At 37.2% G+C, this 13963-nt stretch overlaps 1 protein-coding gene across 1 annotated transcript in view; it reads left to right on the forward strand.

Moving 5' to 3' along the window:
- Window positions 1-13963, forward strand: part of ITGA8 (integrin subunit alpha 8) — a gene marked incomplete at its 5' end in the record, with an annotated part of 204220 nt that overhangs the window by 26230 nt on the left and 164027 nt on the right. The window contains 2 exons of the mRNA XM_021714558.1: window positions 6609-6709; window positions 10941-11064. Coding sequence (XP_021570233.1) covers window positions 6609-6709; window positions 10941-11064 — 225 coding nt within the window. The remainder of the gene's footprint in view (window positions 1-6608; window positions 6710-10940; window positions 11065-13963) is intronic.

Below are 13963 nucleotides of genomic sequence, written 5' to 3' on the forward strand. Positions count from 1 at the left end.
AAACACTAACTGAAACACTGATGCCAATGGGTTCCTAGAACACTTACCTAGCTGCGGAAGCCTGTACTTCAAGAGGCCTGCCCTCCAAAAAATAATTCCGGTTTGTTTGGGTTCCCCCTCATATATTTTTTCCTAAAAACTCTGGCACTGCACTTGGATTGCTGTTAAGATTTCTGTAGTATATGACTTCCAAGCCTATAAAGAACTTTCAGAATCATATATCTTATGCGACCCGTGCAACTTTATGGTCACCTGTGAAGGAGTAAGGGAAGATATTCTCAGCCTCATTTTACAGAAGAAATCAAAACTCCAAAAGATTAAGTGAGGTACCCAAGGTCATTTAGCTAGTGATGGCAAGATCTGTCAGCTCTGAGCTTTATAATCTTCCAAGCTGCCTAGACTTACATGGAAATATCTACTATAATTTTCTATTTTAGGCTATAAACAGTAAGGTGCTCTAATTCTTTGCTAGTCAAATGCACTTTGGGTGAGGATTTCCAGAACCTATTTTATAAAAATTTCAGAGACATCAAAAGAATAAGATTTTTAAGACAAAAATTCATGATTTTTCTATTAATATTTCAAAATGTAAATTTTAGGTTAAGATTGACTGTATATACTTTATTATTTTAAAAGTCTATAATTGACTTTATACTTTATTATAAAGCTACAATAATCAAAACAGCCTGGTATTGGTACAAGAACAGGCATATAGACCAGTGGAACAGGATAGAGATTCCAGAAGCAAAACCTCAATTTCTCAACCAACTCATCTTCAACAAAGCCTCCACCACCAACCACTGGGTGAGGAGAATCTATCTATTCAGTAAATGGTGCTGGAAAAACTGGCTGACCATGTACAGAAGATTAAAACAAGACCCCTACCTATCATCATAAGAAAAATAAACTCTAAATGGATCAATGACCTAAATGTAAAACCCCAAACTATTAGAACCTCAGAAAACACAGGAAACATCCTTATGGAAATTGGAACTGGCAACCAATTCCTAATCAAAACCCCCAAGTACCCATGCCATAAAAGAGAAGGTAGACAAGTGAGACCTCATCAAACTGCAAGCTTCTGTAAAGCCCAAGAAACCACCAAGAGAGCAGGGAGAGAGTCCACAGACTGGGAAAAAAATATTTGCCAACTCTATGTCTGACAAAGGCCTAACATCTAGTATCTACAAGGAACTCAAAGTGCTAAAAAGAAAAAAAAAAAACAGCTCCATTACAAAGTGGGCAAAAGATATGAATAGACACTTTCCAAAAGAAGACATACGAGCAACCAACAGATACATTAAAAAATGTTCAGCCTCACTAGTCATTAAAAAAATGTGAATTGAAACTACACTGAGATGCCACCTAACTCCAGGCAGGATGGCCATCATCAATAATTCAAAAAAACAACAGATGCTGGAGAGGATATGGTGAAAAGGAATCATGTCTACACTGTTGGTGGGAGTATAAACTAGTACAACCTCTGTGAAAAACTGTGGTGATTCCTAAAAGATCTAAAATTCGACCTTCCGTACAACCCTGCAATCCTCCTGCTGGGAATGTACTCGGAGGAACTCAATCACTCTGTGAAAAAGATACCTGCACATGTATGTTTATTGCAGCATTGTTCACAATAGCAAGAACATGGAACCAAGTGTGCTGCCTATCAAAAGAGGACTGGATTTTTAAAAATGTGGTACACGATGGAATAATACATAGCCATAAAGAAGGACAAAATCATGAACTTCACAGTAACCTGGATGGACTTAGAGTCTATAATACTGAGCAGTCTATCATAGAAACAACGAACTGAGTTTCACATGTTCTCACTCATAAGTGGACCTTGAACAATTATTGTAATACTGTAAGAAAAGGATTGGCAGTAGCGGAAAACTGCCAGGGTAGGCAGCAGGCGGGGCGGGGGGGAGGTGGGATTGGCAGTAGTGGGAATCTGCCAGGGGAGGGGGGTATATCTCATCAACAAGGATACCTGCATAATGAACATTTATACACCTAACCCTGAATTGTACCCCACATATTTAAAATTTTAAAAATTATGACTAGGAAAAAAAAATCTGTAATCATAGTAAACTCAATTGAAAGTTTAATTATAAGTTTATTTTGTCCTCATTTAACAGGAGTTAAAAGTTTATTTTGTCATGTATTTAATATAGAGACAAGAAAAATAAAATGCACACCACAGGAAACACATACAAATAAGATGCCCTAGTACAAATGTCTTTAGAAATTCATTAGCTATTACTGATAAAGCTCTAGTTAAAACTGCACAGTTAGAACCATATGTGAAATAAGTTGACTGAGAAATCAAAAGTGAAAGAAAATGTATCTGCTTTCTATTAAGACCTGAAGTGTTTTATAATTGGGTCTAGTTTCTATCTAGAGGCTCCCCTCTCATGTTGACATCTGCACAGTGTATGTAAAATTGTGTTGGGGTGTTATCTTCTGTGGCTGTATAGACACATGTTACTCAGTTAAGAACCAAGTCCCTGGAGTCCTTCAATGTTGGTACCCGCTAAGACATGTTGAGAAGCCTGTGCCTTTCAGATCAGGGAGAACCTCATGTGTTTCACTACTGGAAAAGATTTGGAATTCCTTAGAACTGTTATAAATATCTGTTGTTCATTCTGAAACAAATCAATAACCGAAGTGTAGATTCAAGACCATCAGAGTCTACATATCTAAAGTACAGTTACCTCTAAAATGTCAACTTAAGAAAATGCTTCTTTTAAGTTGTGAAATGTCACATTCAAATACATATATTCATTTCATATTTATTGAAAGTCATCCTCTAGCCCAGACTTAATCAAAGCGAAATCTCCCTGTATATGAAAATTGGTTTTCAAGTGCTTTTTTAATCGACAAATAAAAATTGTATGTACTTATAGTGTACAATGCAATCTTGAGGTGTGCAGACGTTGTGGAATGATAGTCAAGCAATTAATATATTCATATCCATCACCTAACACAGTTACCTTTTATGTGTGTGTCTATGGTAAGAATACCCAAAATCTATTCTTTTATTGATTTTAAGTATGCAATACTACTGTCATCACCCAACTGAAATTTTGTACCTGTTGACCAACACGTCCACATCTCCCAGTCCCAACAAGCTTGTGGTAAACCACCATTCTATTCTCTATTTCTGTGAGTTTGACTTTTTTAGATTCCACATAGAAGTGAAATCATACAGCATTTATCTTTTGTGCCTGGCTTATTTCACTTAGCATAATATCTTCAGGTTTATCCATGTTGTCTAAAATGGTAGGATTTCCTTCTTTTCTAAGGCTAAATAGATGACATTTACATATATGACATTTCCTTAATTCATTCATCTGTTGAAGGACTCTTAGAGATGATCCTGTATCTTGGCTATTGTAAATAATGCAGCAATGAACATGGGAGTGCAGATATCTCTTCAACATACTGATTTCATTTTCTTTGAATATATACCCGGAAGTAAGATTGCTGGATCATATGGTAGTTCTTTTATTAATTTTTTGGGACCCTCTATACTGTTTTTCATAATGACTATACTGTACTGATTTATATTCCCACCAGTAGTATGCTAGGGTTTCCTTTCTCCACAACCTCAGCAACACTTGTTATCATCTGTCTTTTTGAAAACAGTCATTCTAAAAGGGGGGTGGCGATATCTCATAGTGGTTTTCATTTGCATTTTCCTGATGATTAGTAACACTGAGCATTTTTTTCATATATACTTGTTGGTCGTTTGTAGGTCTTTTGTAAAATGTCAGTTGAGGTCCTTTGCTCAGTTTTAAATCACGTTATTTGTTTTCTTGCCATTGAGTTGTTTGAGTTTCTTATATAGTTTGCAAATATTTTCTCCCATTCCTCAGGCTGGTTCTTCACTTTGATTGTTTGCTGTGTAAAACTTTTTAGGGTTTTGATTGGGCAGGGTGCATTGGCTTTGATTCTGAATGGGTACAGTAGTATTGTCTCTGCAGCTTCTTCAGCTGTAATCTACGGCACTGATGACTGCTTATATGTCAGTGGACTACGCTGCAGGAATTCGTGGCAGGGGTGGTGGTAATGTCGGTTTTTAGGATTTTTGGTGGCAAGGGCTTTAGAGATCCTCCAATTCTCATTTTCTCCACAGTGAGGAGACAGATGAGAAGATCCCTTTTGGTGTTGGGTCTGACATGGACCATAGGCAGTTGCAGGGCTGCTGTATTTCAGGACCCAGGTGCTCAGAGTGGCCATGGAGCTAGGACCCTGGGCTTAGTGTTTTGTTGAACTACTGTAGCCTATGTGACATGGGCACAGAGCCACTCTCTTAGGCATGGGGTGGATGCAGTGCTCCCACTAAGCCAAAGGACTGTGGCTCTGAGGCATGCCCCAATATCTCAGGTTCAGGGGCTGGGGATATAGCAGTGACTCTGTTCCCTGGAATCAATGGGCAGCCCTGGCATGGCTTGGGAGAGAAAAGCGTGTTTCAAAGGCTCAGACCCTAGGAAGCAGGGCACAGTTACAATTCAGGTCCTGGAGTCAACAGGTCACAGTGGCAACTTAGGCACTAGGAGAGAGAGTACCTTATAGTGCAGACCCTGGAGTGATGGGACACAGCAGGGGCCCAGTCTCTGTCAGGCTGAGTGCAGCAGCAGTAAGGATCTGGGAATGGGGGGGTGCAGTGGTAGTGGGGTGCTCTGAGGAAGCTGGGTAATGTGGGTTTTACTGCCAAAGGAGATGGTGTGCCCCAGCAGCTTAGACTATGGAAGGCTGAGCTCCAGCACTTAGGAAGGTGGGGTGATGTTGCTGTTTAGTCCAGAGGACAGGTGGTATAGCTCACCCAAGGTTATGTTTCCCTGGGGTTGGACACCAATGGGCTTGAGTGCCAGGGTCACACCTGCTCCCATGGGCCAATATTCCGATTCCCTAGGGCTGAGGGACCAGGTTGGTTCAGATACTGGGGGTTGAGAATGCAGCTGCTCCCCTGGGCCTAGGTTCCAAGAGTGTAAGACGTAGCGACAACTGGGATGGGGGAGATGGAGTACCTCCTAGCCAGCTTGGTCCCAGGGCATAGGGAGTTACAGTGGGTTGGCTGAGGAATAGTGCACTATTGTGTGTGTGTGTGTGTGTGTGTGTGTGTGTGTGTGTGTGTGTGTGTGTGCATATTGTGCAATGCCCACTGTGCCTCAAGGGTGGAGAGATGCAGTGGCTACTGGCCCCCAAAGCAGGGTACACTCTAGCAGTGGTGCCAGTTTCCAGATGGCTCAGCACAGTAGCAGCTTGGGTCATGGGAGACGGGGCACATCACAGACTCCTTCTCTGGAGATATGAAGTTGTGTGAACTTCAGGTACTCCTTGGACTGGACTCAGGGCCTGTGAGGACTGCAGGATTCTCCAGTAGCAAAGACTGCAGATGTCTGTGGCAGTGATGGGCACTTCTGGGGCCCTCCTGATTATCTTTTCCTCATAGAGAGAGTCCTTCCTGGATCTGAGTTGATCTCAGCTGGGGAGATGAAATGGAGACAAGGTGTTTTGTTTCTCTATGCGGCCATCCTGAATTTTTGTTCTCCACAGGGTTCTTGTCACTCTCTTGCTGTACTCCAGCATACTCCTTAAGCTACTCTGGCTAAAATGTAGTTGTTTTGGTCCTTTTTTTTGTGAGGGGGATGCATGAAGTACCTCTAGTCTGTCATTTTGCTGACATCACCTGCCCTAAGTATTTTTTAATGCCATTGCCAATATGATTGTTTTCTTAATTTCTTTTTCAGATAGTTCACTTTTAGTTTATAGAAACACTACTGATTTTTGTGTGTGTGTATTGATTTTGTGTTCTGCAATTCTACTGAATTTTTTAATTATTTTTAACAGTTTATTGGTGGAGTCTTCAGGATGTTCTATATATAAGACCATGTCCTCTGCAAATAAGGACAATTTAACTTCTTTTCCCTTTTGGATATGTTTTATTTCTTCTTCTTGTCCAATTGCTCTGGTTAAGACTTCCAGGACTATGTAGAATAGATGTGTTGAGAGAGGGTATCCTTGTCTTGTTCCTGATTATAAAGGAAAAGATTTCAGCTTTTCACCACTGTGTATGATACTTGCTGCGGCCTCATGATATATAGCCTTTATTGTGTTAAGGTACATTCCTTTCCGTGCCTACTTTTAAGAAAGGATGTTGAATTTTGTCAAATGCTTTTTCTGCATCTAGTGAAATGATCATGTGGTTTTTGACCTTTTTTCTGTTAATATGATATATCACACTTTTTAATTTGCATATGTTGAACCACCCTTGTATCCCAGAGATAAATCCCACTTGCTCATGGTGGATAATCCCTTTATTGAGTTGTTGAATTTTGGTTGTTAGTCGTTGGTTGGGGATTTTGGTATCTATGTTCATTCAGGGATTTTGCCCTGTAACTTTGTTTTCTTTTCTTGGCTGGTTTTGGTATCAGGGTGGGGCTGGTCTTTCAAAGTATTTCCTCCTCTTTAATTTTTTGGAAGGGGTTGGAAAGGACTGTTATTAGTTCTTTAGGTATTTTTAAGGTTCAAGTTTATTATTGTGTATTTTCACTAGCTGTCATGATTTACAAATTATTAACTATTCATATACTCTTTGTCAGACAACAGAAAGATCAGAGTTAATGGAACCAAAGAACCTATAGAGTTTAAATCAAACCAGTGGTTTGGAGCAACAGTGAAAGCTCACAAAGGGAAAGTTGTGGTGAGTATGAACTATGTGCTGTTGGAGCTGCTTTAGAATACTATCTGCACTGAAATGTTTTAAAACTCATATTTAGAAAAGTTATTTCCCTACAGGAACATGTTAGAGTTTCTGAGATAAGTTTCTTGGCATTTTGAAAGCAATTTAATGCTTAAAATTAAAGACTCACTTTAGTGTTCAAAGCTATAGGAGATAAGGCTTTGTTTTCTAGAAAATTAATTAGATAGTTTCAAATATTTCAGAAATGACTATGAAAGACAGACAAGCTAAATCTTAAAGAGGTAAATACTATTGCTTAAGATTGGATGAAAGGGCAGCCTCATATTTGACCAGATAAATAGGACTATTATTGTAAGATTGCTTAAAAAGTTAATCTATTGTGATATCATTAATCCTTTTTAGAAATAAATAAAATATTTCCTTAATGGTAATTTTTAAAAACTACTAACTGCAGATTCTCTGAGTTTATTAATGCTTTTTAAAGTAAAAAAAAAAAAATCTGTTCCTTAATAGATATCCTTCAACTTTAAGATGCTATGACTTTGTAATTCTTCCGTTGTTTTAAGCAATGATACATGACTTAGTTATTCAGAAATAAATGGTAGTTAAGCTAATCTGGAAAGTTTTTCTGTTTTTGTTTTTTATTTAAATTTGGGGTTTTTTTTTAACCTATTGGTTTTAATTTCCTTATAACACTAAAGCAATAACTTTGACTTTTAGGATTTGTTTAAAGCTATTTGAATTATGATTTAATAAGAATAAGTATCTAAAGGAAATGCCTTGCTTTATTTAGTCTGGTTAACCTCAAAAAAGATTTTGATATAAAACAGGTAATATATAGAGTATAGATAGCCCTCTCTAGTTAGAAGTTCAGCAGTTACAATATAATTTCTGTAGAATTATATTTGCATTAATATATAGTTTTCACTTTCCAGAATTGTTAAGAATGTTTTTGTTCTTCGGTGGTGTATGACTTATAGCAATTACTACTGCACAACAAATCCCATCTCATAACTGTTTGGGGTTAAAAATATGTAGGGTATTATTCTGATCCTTTTTAAGTCTTGAAATTTTATCTTTAACATATAATTGTAACACAATATTCAATATTTAATATTTGTAGAAACTTTCAAAGCCATTGAAAATAAAATAATATGCCATGTTACAATTAAAATAATTGAGTTTAGCATGCTTGCATTTTCTAAATTATGTGATGAGAAATAGGATAATATAAATTACATTTCAAGTTAAATTTTTGCATGCTGAAACTTAGCAGAATTAACAATTAAATTCTCTCTTATGTGACAAAATTATTAGAACTGAAAAATGTGACCTACAGAAGAACCATTTTGAATATCTAGGTATCATGAGTATCTATGAGGGGGGACCCCAAAAAACCTGGAATTATCTTTGGGAGGATGGAACCCTTGTAGCACAGGCTTCCCCCCACTAGGTAAATGTCTAGTATCCATCAGCATTTGTGTGCCAGCTGGTGCTGTGAGAGGCTGCATTTGGTTTTAGTAATTTTTTTTTTTTGGAGACTTTTTCCAATATGTTTGTCCGTTACATGATGGTTGATTTACAAACGCACCTGCTCACAACGCACTGAGTGTTCAGCAGTTTTTGACCAACAATGGCATAACCTCCAATACCCTACCCTCCCTGTTCACCCAATCTTACCCTGAATAACTTTTTTGTTTTCCTGGATAAAAAAAAGTCCTAAAAGGGAAACGTTTGCTTATGTGGAAAAGGTGAAACAAAAAATGACAGAGGCACTAAAAGGCATCAAAATTGATGAGTCAAAACTGTTCTGAGCAGTGGAAAAAGCATCTCATTAGGTGTATTGCATCAAACAGAGAGTACTTTGAAGGTGACTGAAGTTTAAACATGTAAGAAGAAATACATATTTTTGTATAAATAAATTGTGGGTTTTGGGGGGGTCCCCCATCATACATTAGGTTTGAGTCAAAGCCCAAACATATTATATCAGTGTGTTTCACATCAGTGTAAAATTTAACAGATATAAAAAGCGTAAACTTTTAGAGCGGACATCAGGTAAACACTGGAGAAATTTTTCATGGCATTAAATGTCCTTTGGTGAGACAGAAAGTGAGTCCAGTTGAATAATGTTGAACTATACAGGTGAATGCTTCACCTGTGCTTCACTCACACCTTAATGTTGAATGTATTAACCAGGTAACTTATCAGTTCACTAAGAGGGCCCCAAGATAAGGAAACTTACTTGAGTTAGACAGTTTGGGGGTATTGTCAAGACTTTACAATATACAGAGAGACAAAACCAAATAGCTGAAAGTGGTAGCAGACTGATTGACTTGATAATCTATTTACCCTTAAAGAGGATTTGACATCTGTCCTTTCATATACAATGCTCTTGTTAGAATCTAACCTTTTGAGGAAGCAGACAGAGCATTGCACATTTATCTTGCTGTTGTTTAAGTTCAGTTTTGCTGGTAATGTTCCTGATATTAAGCCATCTAATTTAGGGGCAGTTCCCCCTTTTCACCGTAATATATCCTAGAAATGGTGTCATAAGGCAAAATATCATAAAGATTGCCTTATTTTCTCCAGAGGAACATTTACAAAATTAGAAAGCATGGATGAGGCATCAAATTAGTTTCTGAAATGAAAAAATATGTATCCTAAAAGCAAATATATAACAACAAATGCATAATCATTGGTGTTGTTAAATTATGTTTTCAACTTGTCTACTGGGCATGCATTTAATTTAATTCAACATACACCTATTAAGCAACTTTTTTTAAAGCAGAATTTATTAAAAGGACAGAAAATTTCCTACAATGGGAGGCGACCCGAAGGGGTTGCCCTAAGTAACTTTTATACGCAAAGCTCTGTGTTAAGTGCTGCAGGCAGTTAAATAAATTCTAAGAGGCTCCAAAGTGTGAGCAAAGTGTATGTACATTTGTATAGTATGCATCATTATTGAATTTGCCGGTCTATATATTAGCAGAAAATAAACCGGGACCATAATATTCTTAACCCTTTGGGTTTTTGCCTTCTAAGAACTGAGAAGGCATTTATGGAATGATTTGGATAACTCACCACTCTCAAAAATGTTGTCTGGTCCTTGGAGTTTATCTCAAAAAAATCTCTTGGCCAGGTGCGCTGACCCAAGCCTGTAATTCCAGCATTTTGGGAGGCCGAGATTTGCCTGAGCCCTCGGATTCGAGACCAGCCTGGGCAACATGGTGAGATCTCATCTCTACCAAAAAAATTAAAATAAAAATAAAAATAATTTAAAAATTAGCCAGGCATGGTAGCGTGTGCCTGTAGTTCTGGCTACTTGGAAGACTGAGACAGAAGGATCGCCTGAGCCCAGCAGGCCAACGCAGGGGTGGCCGTGAGCATGCCACTGCACTCCAGCCTGGGCAACAGAGTGAGACTCCAACTCAAAAAAAAAAAAAAAAAAAATTTCTCCATAACAAGCAGCTTCATAGTCTTGGGTTACTTCACATCCAGTGTTTAGTGCCTTGGAAATGCTTGTAGGTCATTAACATGCTCTTTTAATGATTTTCTGGTACTCTCTTATAAAACCGTTAAAGCAAGCACAAGATACTGTCTTTTATCTTCCGTTTTGCCATGAATCAAAACCAGAAAATGAAAGAGAAAGCCAAAAATACTGTGCAAAGTGGATAGCATGTAGAGATGATAGTCATTGTTTAATAAATCTTAAGATGCAATTTCAGTGATCAATTAGGAGAATCCATAAAACCAAAGTTTCCAAACTTGTCTGCATCCTTTGATTTGAAAGTCATTTTTTAAACAACAATTAGATAAAGAAAGGAACTAGTTCTCTGTGACACTGATTCATCTGCTATTTGAATGCTCATTTTTTCCCCATAGTTCTAATCAAAAAAACAAAAAGAAAAGAAAAAATGAGCTTTTGCTTTTAGAAACGATTTTCTTTTTTTTGGCAAAAAGATTAATTAAAAATTCTATAGAGGGAAGCTCATTCTTTTGTATTTAGTTAGTTTTCACCAATTTTATACCATATTAACATTAAAAATTGACTTTGGAGGTTTAATGAACTCTGATGACCAAGATACTCATTAGCATGTTGGAGGCCAATTAATTTATCTAATAAATTAACATAGTTTATTGTCATTTAGGTACAGTAATCAATAATTCAATTAAAACTATAGTATGAGAAACCTACCTCAAAAATGTATTTTTTATCTTTGATGTTTCCTAGGCCTGTGCTCCTTTGTATCACTGGAGAACTCTTAAACCAACACCAGAAAAGGATCCAGTTGGCACTTGCTACGTAGCAATTCAGAATTTCAGTGCCTATGCTGAGTATTCTCCTTGTCGGAACAGTAAGTTATATGTTAATTTGAAACTGACATGTAGCCCGAGAGCTTTTCTATTGTAGGCAGGAGTACAGGTAAGCTCGAAACACCACTGATACTTTACAGGGTTACTAGGAAAAAGCCATGGAGATAGGTGGGTAGGTAAAGATTTTTGGCAACCTTACAGGTGTCTTGATGTGACAAAAGGGCTAAAGCACAGAATTCTGCTGATCCTCTTTTGTGTTTTAGAAAATATCTGTTGTTAGATATTTTGCAGAGGAATTGATTGATTCCTTATTTTAGGCCTTAAACTGTCAGTTGCTGTTCAAAATTCACACTCTGTGATCTGAAGAATGCTGACTACCCACTTGTTTATCTCAGGAATGGTGTTAGCATGCTTGGACCTAGGGACACAGATAGAGCTTGAGATTTCTGTCTGTCCTGTGGTCCCAATGGCTGTTGCTTTCTTTGCCAGCTGTGTACTCAGGTTACCTGCATAATATGTTTTTCTGCTTAAGATGTTTAATCCCCTCTTTTCAAAAATACTTTTACACTTAGAGACCAAATCTCATTGGGCAGTTCTAGGAATCTTCAAACAAGGAATCTTTAAAGCAAGCCTGGGAGTTTCATCATTGGAGCATTACTGTTTACTCACCTTTTCTTTGTGGAATATTCAAGATAGAGGGATGGATGGATGGATGGACTGATGGATTGATTTGTCTACTGATTCCTTGTGTGAATTCCTCCAGTTTTCTGTATGCCAGATAGATCATTGGGATTTGTTGATAAGTAACCAATAAATCATCATTCTTATTCTTGCTAATTTGCAAGATTGCATCGGAGGAAAAATATCATAAGAAAGAACATTCTAGTAACTGATACTGATTTTTTTTAATTCAATCCCAAATGAGATTGATCTCTAAAACTATAAGTAGATCTTCCCCATTTGGCATAATTTTTTTTAAATTTAAGATTAATTTAGACAAGATAATGAGCAAATATCAGAAATAAAACAATGAAAAGAAAGAATGGATCAGTGATATTACAAAGTTAACAAAGAAGCCACTGAGATTTAGAGATCTAAAGAACTAGGAGTGGACCAACTCTTGTGGTTTTGGTGAGGATTTTTACACGGAGAAGATGATGACTTTCTGTTTCAAAAATACTAAAGTAAATCAGATATTTCACATTATGGCAAATGTCAGCTGAATGGATAGTCTGCAAAATAAGGATTTGATTTTAAATAGCTTTAAAATGGGGATTCTTTGTAGATAATGAGACAGTTATTTATTTATTCAGCACAGGTTTATTGAACACTTGAGGACTAACTATTCTGTGTAGGGAATGCAGCAAAGAACAAGAGGAAACAAACCCCTGTGTTCAAGGAATTTACATTCTAGCAGGACAGACAACAAACACGGAAATAAATATGTTCACTATATAATGCCAGAATGATGTTGGGAATGAATAATGCCAGAATGAATGTAGTGAAAAGTACTACAGATGAAAATATAGCAAGGCAAGAAGAGAGAGAGAGAGCTATGCTGGAGGAGTGAAAAGAAGAGCTTTTTAGGGAGGGTGATAGGAAGGTATTCTTCTAGCAATGACCTTGGTTAGGGAAGAGAGGTAGTTCCCAGGCACAAGCACTAAGAGGTATAGTTTTTATCATGTTCCATTCAAGGGGCTGTGCCCTTGGGTTTGGTAAGAGGTCAGTATAATGATGCTAAAGATAAAACATGCAGAAAGATCCCATGAAATCCCAGATTTGCTCATAAAGTTAATAGTGGCACAGAAAATCAATACCGAACTTGCTTCATCAGCATTTACATCCATTCATATCCTATATTTTATGATTTGTTGAAGATGCTTCCCCATAACAGCAAACTCTTATAACTAAAAAGACAAGTCTGTCTTTCACATGCCTTTTGCCTCGATAATATATTCTCCCAAACACCATCAAGGAAGATTATTTGTAAAACTTGTCACTGCTTCCTGTTCTGTCTTTTTGCTCGACTACCTGTGGGATGTGAAAGTTCAGATTAAAATACAGCATGGAATCTAGACTTGTGAGACAAGAGTTTCAGTGTGACTTTGAACCACTATCTATAAATTATAGTACACTCTCATCTTGAGTTACATGGACATATTTTGGTGCCAATTTACTTATTCTTTATTTTCCTAAGTGAAAGAAAAGTTCAACAAAGGTAAAATGGAGCTCATGCTGAGTTGCGGAATACCTAAATAAATTGCCAAGAATTCTCTCAGCTCTGGGGTACATTCACCATTTTCACATCCTCATGGTTTTCCTCTTCTTCCTAGAATCATCCTCCCTCAAATCATCCAAGGAGGAGACTTTCTGTCATGGCTTAGAAGTTCACAGATCATTAACGCAAAGCTAGTTTGTTCATGAGCATATGGTCAATATCACAGAATAGGAACATCAGCAATATTATTTTCAAAAGAGAATTTAAAAAGCACTTCATGTTAGTTCTACATCACAAACCCACTCCACTGGTCCTGTGAGCAGTCACCTGCTCATTTCATATTACTCACATGCCGGCAGCTCTTATGGTCATTCATAATTCAGGTGGGATGGTTCACACACACCCTTCCATTTTACTTCAGGAGCCGATGGGTAGTGGCGAACAATTAGGAATTCCTGAGTTCACTCTGAGACATCATTATCAAGTTCACAGATGCTCTCAAGTTTGGGCAAGAAAGATTTCGTCAGCTCTTGTAAATTATAATTCACCAAGAAAAAAATGACTTTGCAATAAAGAAAGTCTCACACCCGAATATAATTGCCACTTAAAATAAACATTTAAAGCTGATTATTTTCTCAATGAATTTTGTGAAAAATTGATATTTTCTTTTAATTTTTTCAGTTGCCTGTTTTTAAGCAAAATTACTTCAAAGAATGACCATG

The sequence above is a fragment of the Carlito syrichta genome, unplaced genomic scaffold (genome assembly GCF_000164805.1).
Source record: "Carlito syrichta isolate Samal-C Ts95f unplaced genomic scaffold, Tarsius_syrichta-2.0.1 Scaffold305668, whole genome shotgun sequence".
NCBI classification, from domain to species: Eukaryota; Metazoa; Chordata; class Mammalia; order Primates; family Tarsiidae; genus Carlito; species Carlito syrichta.